At 40.5% G+C, this 12526-nt stretch overlaps 1 protein-coding gene across 1 annotated transcript in view; it reads right to left on the bottom strand.

Moving 5' to 3' along the window:
- Positions 1-12526, bottom strand: part of MYO1H (myosin IH) — a 142034-nt gene that overhangs the window by 44007 nt on the left and 85501 nt on the right. The window contains exons 20-21 of the mRNA XM_089675765.1: positions 2566-2679; positions 2394-2470 (exon numbers count right to left, since the gene is read on the bottom strand). Of these exons, the coding sequence (XP_089531891.1) occupies positions 2394-2470; positions 2566-2679 (191 nt within the window). The remainder of the gene's footprint in view (positions 1-2393; positions 2471-2565; positions 2680-12526) is intronic.

A 12526-nucleotide genomic window follows, 5' to 3' on the forward strand; every position in this document is an offset into this window, starting at 1 on the left:
ATCAACTTCGCTTGGCGTGAGGTTTCGGCTGTCACCATAAATGGGGTTTGGAAGAACCTTTGCCCGCAGTTTGTTCATGAAGTTCATGGACTTGAGAAGATGGGTAAGGAGTCCAAAGAGGTCTTCAACAACTTAGTGACCCTTAGCATGAAGCTGGAGCTAGATCTGCAAGAGGACGACTTCATTGAACTCCTTGCTGTGCAACATGAGGAGCTTACTAATGAGGACCTGATGGAATTCGAGGCCCAGCAAAAAGACGAAGAGAGCCAAGAGGAAGATGTAACTGAAGAACCAAAGAGATTCACAACACAGGAAATGACCAGGGGATTTTCTTTACTTGAAGAGGCACTGTTAGTTTTTGAGGCACAGGACCCCAATGTAGAACGATACACAAAGGCTGCAGCAGCCGTTCAGAATGCCATCCAGTGCTACAGAGGTTTCCATGCAATAGGTCTGGCAAGGTTTAAATTTGGGTTGGTGGCGATAAATGGTTGTGCATGTAAATTGCTTTGATCCACAATCAATGCATACAGATCTTCTGTGAAAAACAGCTCCAAAAATCAAGGGGGGTAGTTAAATTGGCTATTTCCACCTGAATTGTGGGTTGGGCAGTGAAAGGGTGCTGCAGAATTTGTGGGCTGCCAATCAGGGTTTGCAAGCACATCCAGAAGGACACTATGGGCTCCATGGGCCTGTGTTTGAATTCTTGGTGGCTGCGGGACACTACTTGTGCTAGCCACCGCACCAGCTTGTACTGCACTTACAGGACTCGCCACATCACCAAGTGATACTGCAGTGCTGGTATGTATAAGACCAGGATATACTAGGCTTCTGGTGCTCTCCAGTTCACCAAAAGATAGAGCGGCACTAGTTCTGGCACTGTGCTGCTAATGAGAATCAGCATGCAATTGTACCACCTCAGCAACCTGGAAACGCGGTCAGGTATGCCTGACCTTAGCAGGGACCTCTGCTCCATTGTCTGAGCTATATGTCAGGGTGCCACTGCTGTCTACAGGTTTGTATTCTGAGGCAGATTCTGTCAGTGAGGCTTCCCCTTCACTCTCATCTGACATGCTCAGAATCCTGTAGGCCTCTACACTAGAGTACTTTTCACTGGACATTTTGGCCACTAAATTTATAGGTACCTAGTGTGACTTATGGGAAAAAGAGCACCTGGCTGTCAGAGACTGCTTGAACCGCTACAAAAAAAAATTTACCTGCAAGTGCTAGCAGAGATCAGGCCTGACACTGTGAACACTGCGGTTTTGTGTTCAATGTATCAAGTGACAGTGATCTACTGACACTGGACTTGCTGGGGGAGAAGGGAGGAGGAGGGGTTAAGCGTAGGGGATAAACGCAGGTGCTGGCAGGTGCCAGGGTTGATCCGGCTAATGCTGCATTTTTGGGGACACTATACTATTGTGAATGCTGATATAGTGCTGACCTGATCAAAGATATTGATCCGTTCAGACATTGTACTAGCAATGGAGGTCTATTGTATATGTGAGAGTGTTCCTGGCAATCAAGAGGTTAAATGTGATGACTGATGTAGTGGCGGGCAATCTGAATCTATCTGGGAGGGACGCTAACTGACACTAAAGCTATCTGAAGTCACCGGTGACACTAATACAGTGATCAGTAAAACAATCTGTACACTGTACTAATGACACTGATGGCAGGACAGTGAAGGGGTTAACTGGGGGGCGATCAGGGGGTTAAATGTGACCTAGCTGTGATTTTACTGTAAAAGTGTAATGTTTCTACTCATGTGGATCTGCTTTCTTCTCTCTCTGGGATGGAATGTGCCCAGGGAGAGAAGATTGCATCATTTCCTTTACCTGTGTAAATGTAAACAGGAAGATCTCTGATAGGTCAGGGATCAATCAGCAGATCCAGGCCAAACATCACTGGCCTGAATCTGTTGATTGATCTTTTGGGCACTGAATCACGGCACCGCTGGGTCGGTAGGCGACCGCACCCCTCCCCCCCAGCCCGCAATGACGGCAGGAGCATGAATCACATATATATATACATGACTTTGTGCAGAGAGTCCGCCCTGTAGCAGTATTGCCGAGTCATTCACTTTCATGTAAAAATGTTGGATAGAAGCAACAGGATTTTTACAACACAGGGCCAAGGTGCCCATGGAAAATATGTGAAAGGAAGCGTAAAGCTTACCTGTTGGTTCACAAGGAGAATACTGAATATTAATAGGCAATATTTTATATCAGACTTTTTATATCAGATTTTTGTTTTGAACTAAATAAATACAGACACAATATATGTACAAAACCAGTAAACATTCCATTTAGCACATATCAACAACTTAATTTACAGTAAATTCACACACTTTATTTTTATATTCAGTGACAGCAATTTTTAGCTTAAATTACCCAGCTGATGCTTTTTCTGTTCAAATGCATCCACAGTGGCAAATAAGGTGCGAGGAAAACGTATGAAAAGCTTGGTTCTGGAAGAAAATACAGTACAGGTGGGATTTACCTTGATACATAAATCTTAAAATATTATCTTTAAGTTATATGTACAAATATTTTCATGGCTTACCTTCCAAGTTTGTACTCATTGGGTTGGTAACCGATGTACTTCACCAATCTCTCTACACCTTCATGGGCAGATCCAGCCCAACTAGGCCAGGTATATGGGCACAGTGATTTATACCTAGGCACATGAGAACAATACTCATTAGTAGGAAGTAGTGTTGTCTGCAAATATTTCAGCAGTGCTAATGCAACAATACATTTAATGTACTGTATATCTGATCCTAAGGAATTTATGTGCAAATCAGCATGAGACAATTTTTTTTTAACTATAATGTACTGAATGTCTTTGCACTATGGCCAGCTGAGTTAAAGAGGCCAATAAGGATTCTGGATTAGCCAGGCCTCTCACTAAAAAAGAGGGGCTCAAAGCAGTCATAGCGTTAGTGTATTGGAAGTTGTTGCAGGGAAAGCTGACAAACTGCAGAGAAAGATAATAATTAAGGACCAGTAGGAAATGATGCTTTACTTCTAAATACTGGCTCTTTAGACAGTCACCTCCTTTGCCACCTTCCTGTTTTGGAGGACTCTTTTGTCTTCAACTTTAGTTTTGTTGATTTGAGGGCAGTTGGCACTTTTATCTACAGAGCTGTCCATAGCAAACTTTTTTTTTTTTTTTTTTTTTTTGCTGCAAGGCTTTCTTAACCACTTCTTGACCACCCTATAGCAGAACTATTTCTGCAGGGCTGTGCAAAATCACGTATATACAGTTGTGTTCAACATAATAGCAGTGTGTTGAAAAAAGTGAATAAAGCTCAAAATCCTTCTAATAGCTTTTATTTCCATACACACAAATGCATTGGGAACACTACACATTCTATTACAAATCAAAACATGAAGAAAAATATATCAAATTTGTGTTGTTCCTCTAAAAAAATTGAAGAAAAGTGAATATTAGACTGTTCAAAAAAATAGCAGTGTTTGTATTCTTCTTTACAAACTCAAACATTCACTATATACAGTGGGGCAAAAAAGTATTTAGTCAGGAACCAATTGTGCAAGTTCTCCCACTTAAAAAGATGATGGAGGCCTGTAATTGGCATCATAGGTAGACCTCAACTATGAGAGACAAAATGAGAAAAAAAAGCCAGACAATCACATTGGCTGATTTGGAAAGAATTTATTTGCAAAGTATGGTGGAAAATAAGTATTTGGTCACTTACAAACAAGCAAGATTTCTGGCTCTCACAGACCTGTACCGTCTTCTTTAAGAGGCTCCTCTGTCCTGCACTCATTACCTGTATCAATGGCACCTGTTTGAACTTGTTATCAGTATAAAAGACACCTGTCCACAACCTCAAACAGTCACACTCCAAACTCCACTATGGTGAAGACCAAAGAGCTGTCGAAGGACACCAGAAACAAAATTGTAGACCTGCACCAGGCTGGGAAGACTGAATCTGCAATAGGCAAGCAGCTTGGTATGAACAAATCAACTGTGGGAGCAATAATTAGAAAATGGAAGACATACAAGACCACTGATAATCTCCCTCGATCTGGGGCTCCACGCAAGATCTCACCCCGTGGGGTCAAAATGATCACAAGAACGGTGAGCAAAAATCCCAGGACCACACGGGGGGACCTAGTGAATGACCTGCAGAGAGCTGGGACCAACGTAACAAAGGCTACCATCAGTAACACACTACGCCGCCAGGGATCAGATCCTGCAGTGCCAGGCGTGTCCCCCTGCTTAAGTCAGTACATGTCCGGGCCCGTCTGAAGTTTGCTAGAGAGCATTTGGATGATCCAGAAGAGGATTGGGAGAATGTAATATGGTCAGATGAAACCAAAATAGAACTGTTTGGTAGAAATACAACTCGTCGTGTTTGGAGGAGAGAGAATGCTGAGTTGCATCCAAAGAACACCATACCTACTGTGAAGCATGGGGGTGGCAACATCATGCTTTGGGGCTGTTTCTCCGCAAAAGGGACCAGGACGACTGATCCATGTACAGGTCAGAATGAATGGGGCCTTGTATCGTGAGATTTTGAGTGCAAACCTCCTTCCATCAGCAAGGGCATTGAAGATGAAACGTGGCTGGGTCTTCCAACATGACAATGATCCTAAACATACCGCCCGGGCAACGAAGGAGTGGCTTCGATAGAAGCATTTTAAGGTCCTGGAGTGGCCTAGCCAGTCTCCAGATCTCAACCCCATAGAAAACCTTTGGAGGGAGTTGAAAGTCCGTGTTGCCCAGCAACAGCCCCAAAACATCACTGCCCTAGAGGACATCTGCATGGAGGAATGGGCCAACATACCAGCAACAGTGTGTGCCAACCTTGTGAAGACTTACAGGAAACGTTTGACCTCTGTCATTGTCAACAAAGGATATATAACAAAGTATTGAGATGAACTTTTGATATTGACCAAATACTTATTTTCCACCATAATTTGCAAATACATTCTTTTCAAATCAGCCAATGTGATTGTCTGGATTTTTTTTCTAATTTTGTCTCTCATAGTTGAGGTCTACCTATGATGCCAATTACAGGCCTCTCTCATCTTTTTACGTGGGAGAACTTGCACAATTGGTGGCTGACTAAATACGTTTTTGCCCCACTGTAAACTGAAAAATGTTTGAAGATTTTGCTTTCCTTTGAATCACTTAATTAATATTTAGTTGTATAAGCACTGTTTCTGAGAACTGCTGTACATCTGTGTTGCATGGAGTCAACCAACTTCTGGCACCTGTGAACAGGTATTCCAGCCCAGGATGATTGGACTACATTCCACAGTTCTCTATTTCTTGGTTTTGCCTCAGAAACTGCATTTTTTTAATGTCACCCCACAAGTTTTCTATTGGATTAAGATCCGGGGATTGGGCTGGCCACTCCATAACGTCAATCTTGTTGGTCTGGAACCAAGATGTTGCACGTTTACTGGTGTGTTTGGGGTCGTTGTCTTGTTGGAACACCCATTTCAAGGGAATTTCCTCTTCAGCATAAGGCAGCATGACCTCTTCAAGTATTCTGATGTATTCAAACTGATCCATGATCCCTGGTATGTGATAAATAGGCCCAACACTGTAGTATGATAAACATCCCCATATCATGATGCTTGCCCAACCATGCTTCACTGTCTTCACAGTGTACTGTGGCTTGAATTCAGTGTTTGGGGGTCGTCTGACAAACTGTCTCCAGCCACTAGACCCAAAAAGAACAATCTTACTTTCATCAGTCCACAAAATGTTGCGCCATTTCTCTTTAGGCAGGTCAATGTGCTCTTTGGCAAATTGTAACTTCTTCAGCACATGTTTTTGCTTTCAACAGTGGGACTTTGCGATGGCTTCTTGCAGATAGCTTGGCTTCACATAGGCGTCTTCTAATTGTAACAGTACTCACAGGTAACTTTAGACCTTCTTTGATCTTCCTGGAGCTGATTGTTGGCTGAGTCCTTGCCATTTTGTCTATTCTTCTATCCATTCAAATGGTAGTTTTTCACTTTCTTCCACGTCTTTCAGGTTTTGGTTACCATTTTAAAGCATTTGCGATCATTTTAGCTGAGCAGCCTATCATTTTCTGCACTTCTTTATAGGTTTTCCCCTCTCCAATCAACTTTTATATTAAGGTATGCTGTTCTTCTGAACAGTGTCTGGAACAACCCATTTTCCTCAGAATTTCAGAGAGAAATGCACTGTAACCAACATGTACAACCTTTGCTGCCTTCCTTCCTTAAATAAGGGCAATAATTGCCACCTGTTTTTCAAAGAATGAATGACCTCACTAATAGAACTCCACACTGCTATTATTTTGAACATGCCCCTTTCAATTAGTGATTCAATTACACAGAATCAGCAGCATGCATGTCATTACTGTTGGGTCTGTTGGATTTCTGTTTACTCTACTACACCTGCTAGTAAATTATTTGCCATGTAGAAATATCATTTCTACCAAAAACAGTGATTGATCAGGTTAGTGATGTCTGACTGCTGTTATTTTGAACACAACTGTATATATATATATATATATATATATGTGTGTGTTTCTGTATTTCCAGGTAGGACAATACACCATTGGCGGCTTCAGCTGTCGCTCACCGGGTACCCAGTGATGGCCCTCCAGCACCCGGCAATCGCTGAGTATCACTGATGGGAGAGAGGTCTATATGTAAACAATACAAATCTCTCCTCTGTCAGCTCCAGCACGCTGCTTTGTATGAAGCGTGCTTACATAGTAAAGCACAGCACACAGTAAAAAACACACAGCACACAGTTAACCCTTTGGTCGCCCTAGATGTTAACCCCTTCCTGCCCAGTGTCATTAGTACAGTGTCAGTGCTTTTTATTAGCACTGATCATTGTATTAGTGGGGATGTCAGTGAGTTAGCGAGTTCCCTCCCAATGTCAGAATGCCTGCCGTAGTCCCGCAATAAGTCACAGATTGCCGCCATTACTAGTATATAAAAAAAAAATCCAGTATATATACTGCCATTTGTAGACGCTATAGCTTTCACGTAAACCAATTAATTTACATGTATTGGGGATTTTTTTAGCAAAGACATAAAGCAGAATACATAGATAATAAGAAAAGAGCTTTTATTAAATATAAAAATGAAGGAACGCTATCATCGTTTAAACATTACAAAGAATATAACAGAATATGCAAAAAGGAAATAAAGGCCGCAAAAATTGAAAATGAACGACAGATTGCAAAAGATAGCAGGACCAACCCCAAAAAATTCTTCAAATATATTAATAGTAAAAAGGTCTGGTCTGAGCATGTAGGCCCTTTACAAAATAATCTGGAGTGGGTGACTGGGGACAAAGAGAAGGCAAATTTATTTAATACCTTCTTCAGCTCTGAGTATACAAAGGAACATGGGGGAGCTCTTGTCCATAATGGGCATGGTATTGACACAGCTCCAGATAATCCACATTGGCTCAAAATTGATATGATCCAAAAATATTTAGACAGTATAAAGGTGAATAAAGCACCCGGACCGGATGTTATACACTCATGGGTCCTTAAAGAATTATAGACCTGTTAGTTTAATTTCTGTAGTTGGGAAAATATTGGAGAGCTTAACCACTTGAGCCCCAGAGGATTTACCCCCCTTAATGACCAGGCCTTTTTTTGCTGTTTGGCGCTGCACTAATTCAAATGATAATTGCGCGGTCATGCAATGCTGTACCCAAACAAAATTTACGTCCTTTTCTTCACACAAATGGAGCTTTCTTTTGGTGGTATTTGATCACCTGTGCGCTTTTTATTTTCGGCGCTATAAACAAAAAAAACACGAAAATCTTGAAAAAAAACCAATTTTTTCTACTTTCAGCTATAAAAAATATATCGTAAACTCAAAGTTAGTCATAAATTTAAGCCAAAATGTATTCTGCTACATGTTTTTGGTAAAAAAAATCCCAAGAAGTGTATATTGATTGCTTTGTGTGAACGTTATAGCGTCTACAAACTATGGTATAGATACTGTAATTTATGCCTTTTTTTGCTATACAGCGCTGCACTAATTCAAATGATAATTGCGCGGTCATGCAATGCTGTACCTAATCAAAATTTACGTCCTTTTTTTCACACAAATAGAGCTTTCTTTTGGTGGTATTTGATCACCTGTGCGCTTTTTATTTTTGGCGCTATAAACAAAAAAACACGAAAATCTTGAAAAAAAAACAATTTTTTCTACTTTCAGCTATAAAAAATATATCGTAAACTCAAAGTTAGTCATAAATTTCAGCCAAAATGTATTCTGCTACATGTTTTTGGTAAAAAAAATCCCAATAAGTGTATATTGATTGCTTTGTGTGAACGTTATAGCGTCTACAAACTATGGTATAGATACTGTAATTTATGCCTTTTTTTGCTATACAGCGCTGCACTAATTCAAATGATAATTGCGCGGTCATGCAATGCTGTACCCAAACAAAATTTACGTCCTTTTCTTCACACAAATGGAGCTTTCTTTTGGTGGTATTTGATCACCTGTGCGCTTTTTATTTTCGGCGCTATAAACAAAAAAAACACGAAAATCTTGAAAAAAAACCAATTTTTTCTACTTTCAGCTATAAAAAATATATCGTAAACTCAAAGTTAGTCATAAATTTCAGCCAAAATGTATTCTGCTACATGTTTTTGGTAAAAAAAATCCCAAGAAGTGTATATTGATTGCTTTGTGTGAACGTTATAGCGTCTACAAACTATGGTATAGATACTGTAATTTATGCCTTTTTTTGCTATACAGCGCTGCACTAATTCAAATGATAATTGCGCGGTCATGCAATGCTGTACCCAATCGAAATTTACGTCCTTTTTTTCACACAAATAGAGCTTTCTTTTGGTGGTATTTGATCACCTGTGCGCTTTTTATTTTTGGCGCTATAAACAAAAAAACACGAAAATCTTGAAAAAAAAACAATTTTTTCTACTTTCAGCTATAAAAAATATATCGTAAACTCAAAGTTAGTCATAAATTTCAGCCAAAATGTATTCTGCTACATGTTTTTGGTAAAAAAAATCCCAATAAGTGTATATTGATTGCTTTGTGTGAACGTTATAGCGTCTACAAACTATGGTATAGATACTGTAATTTATGCCTTTTTTTGCTATACAGCGCTGCACTAATTCAAATGATAATTGCGCGGTCATGCAATGCTGTACCCAAACAAAATTTACGTCCTTTTCTTCACACAAATGGAGCTTTCTTTTGGTGGTATTTGATCACCTGTGCGCTTTTTATTTTCGGCGCTATAAACAAAAAAAACACGAAAATCTTGAAAAAAAACCAATTTTTTCTACTTTCAGCTATAAAAAATATATCGTAAACTCAAAGTTAGTCATAAATTTCAGCCAAAATGTATTCTGCTACATGTTTTTGGTAAAAAAAATCCCAATAAGTGTATATTGATTGCTTTGTGTGAACGTTATAGCGTCTACAAACTATGGTATAGATACTGTAATTTATGCCTTTTTTTGCTATACAGCGCTGCACTAATTCAAATGATAATTGCGCGGTCATGCAATGCTGTACCCAATCGAAATTTACGTCCTTTTTTTCACACAAATAGAGCTTTCTTTTGGTGGTATTTGATCACCTGTGCGCTTTTTATTTTTGGCGCTATAAACAAAAAAACACGAAAATCTTGAAAAAAAAACAATTTTTTCTACTTTCAGCTATAAAAAATATATCGTAAACTCAAAGTTAGTCATAAATTTAAGCCAAAATGTATTCTGCTACATGTTTTTGGTAAAAAAAATCCCAATAAGTGTATATTGATTGCTTTGTGTGAAAGTTATAGCGTCTACAAACTATGGTATAGATAATTTGAAATTTACACAGCTTTTACTTTCTGACCGCCCATCACATCTCTTGAGGTGCTAAAATACCAGGATAGAACAAACACCCCCAAATGACCCCTTTTTGGAAAGCAAATCTCAGGGAGGGGGAGGGGGGGCCATTTTCTCCCGCTGCTTGTAAAGGCAATTCTGCAGCTAATTAACCACTAGGAATGCTTTTACATGAAAGCCCATTTCCGGCTGAAAAAAATAAAACCAGGATGATGCCTGCAGCTGCAGGCATCACCCTGGTATAACCATTCAAAGTCCAGTGATGTACCAGTACGTCACTGGTCCTTGTTGGGTGTATATGCTATGTTCTTTTTTTCTTTATGCAGCCTGTGGGCTGAATGAAAAAAAAGAGAAGAAATCTCTGCCAGAAAAAGTGTGTGGTATGCCCACCATTAGAAACCTCCCTCAATCCACCCACTTCTAATGGTGGGCACATATGAAATGTGCCAACAAATATAAAATATATATGCCGAAGCATGGGGGCCATCCACCCACTGGCCACCCCAGGCCCCCATGCTTTGGCATATATTTTCTTTTTTTTAACTGCGGATGAAAAATCTCATCCGACAGCACTGCACACACCTACTTATGTCTATTCTGAAAGCAAGACCCTGTTGCTGTCAGAATAAACAGGTCAGTGCTGCAGTTTGACGTTCCTGCAAAAAAATCAACAATGGTTAACAATAAAACATAAACTCAATAAAACAACTTTATAAGGAAAAGTGTGTGGTGGTATGCCCACCATTAGAAACCTCCCTCAATCCACCCACTTCTAATGGTGGGCACACATGAAATGTGCCAACAAATATAAAATATATATGCCGAAGCATAGGGGCCATCCACCCACAGGCCACCCCAGGCCCCCATGCTTTGGCATATATTCTGTTTTTTATAACTGCGGATGAAAAATCTCATCCAACAGCGCTGCTCACGCTGACTTATGTCTATTCTGAGAGCAAGTTCCTGTTGCTGTCAGAATAAACAGGTCAGCGCTGCAGCTGAAAGCATTCCTGCAAACAGAAATGGTTAACAATAAAACAACAATAAACCAGTGAAAGTCGAACAATCACAAAAATGACAACAACAAAAAAAACTATAACTATTTTTGGTTTTTACATTTTTTATTTTTTTGGGGGGTATTTGTACTTTTATTTATTTTTTTTATTTTTTTTAACTTTTTTTTCCAAACTTCAAACATTTAAACAGCTGGTAGGGTCTCTCCAAATGCGATAGCCAGTTTCCTGACTACCGAACATCTTTTGAGACCCTGTGTAAATGTGCCCTGATCTGTGCCGTGCTGTACCCTATACTAATAGTTCACTAGTGTATGGTAGAGGCGGAAGCAGGGCTTGATGCAGAGGCCAGGTTGGCCAGGACAGGAGGGACAACAATAGCGGCTGTCACGCCTAATTCCACGTTTGCTGCAGACACGACATCTTTTTTGGGGTCTTCTTTGGGTTGGGGTACCAGGAATGGTATCGAGAAAATGTCTCTCATGCAGACGGCTAACTGCATCTGGGAGAGGGATTTGGGGCACAGCACCTTCTGGATACAAAAGGGCCCTGATGTTCTCTAACTGGAAATTTAGGTATGATCCACTATGTCCAGTTGCTTTATAGAGAACAAAAGCATTATATAGAGCCAATTGAAATAAATAAACTGACACTTTTATGTACCAGCGTTTGGATTTTCGGGAAACTAAATACGGCTGCATCATCTGGTCATTGAAGTCCACCCCTCCCATGTTAAGGTTATAATCGTGGACACAGAGGGGCTTCTCAACAACACCAGTTGCCGTGGTAATTTGGACGGTCGTATCTGCATGAATGGAAGACAGGAGGTAAACATCCCGTTTGTCCTTCCACTTCACTGCGAGCAATTCTTCATTTCTCAAGCAGGCTTTTTCCCCCTTTTTAAGACGGGTATTTACAAGCCGTTGGGGGAAGCCTCGGCGATTAGATCGCACAGTGCCACATGTGCAAATTCCCAAATTGAACAAATGTCTAAATAGTGGCACGCTTGAATAAAAATTGTCCACGTATAAGTGGTACCCCATGTGGAAATAGGATGACGCCAAGTCCCAAACTATCTTGCCACTGCTCCCCATGTAGTCTGGGCATCCGGGGGGCTCCAAGTAACTATCTTTTCCCTCGTAAATCCGAAACTTACATGTATAGCCTGTTGCCCTCTCACAGGTCTTATACATCTTGATCCCATATCTGGCACGCTTGCTGGGGAGATATTGTTTGATTACAAGGCGGCCAGAATATTGAATGAGGGACTCATCGATGCAGATGTTTTTCTGGGGAGTATACACATCTGCAAATTTTTGGTTAAAGTGATTTACGAGGGGCCGAATTTTGTGGAGCCGGTCAAATTCAGGGTCACCCCGAGGAAGACTGAGTGAGTTGTCGTAGAAGTGCATAAAACGCATTATACTCTCATATCTATGCCTGGCCATGGCAGCAGAGAACACGGGCATGTGAACAAGAGGGTCGGTGGACCAATACAACCGCAATTGATTTTTATCATTAATGCCCATGTTGAGGGTTAGGCCCAAAAAAACTTTAAATTCGGAAACCGTAATGGGTTTCCATGCGAATGGTCTGGCAAGGTTTGAATTTGGGTTGGCGGCGATAAATTGGCGTGCATATAAATTGCTTTGATCCACAA

Source organism: Staurois parvus, unplaced genomic scaffold (genome assembly GCF_062004578.1).
Source record: "Staurois parvus isolate SC_StPar_1 unplaced genomic scaffold, SC_StPar_1.0 ptg000158l, whole genome shotgun sequence".
In the NCBI taxonomy this organism is placed as follows: domain Eukaryota; kingdom Metazoa; phylum Chordata; class Amphibia; order Anura; family Ranidae; genus Staurois; species Staurois parvus.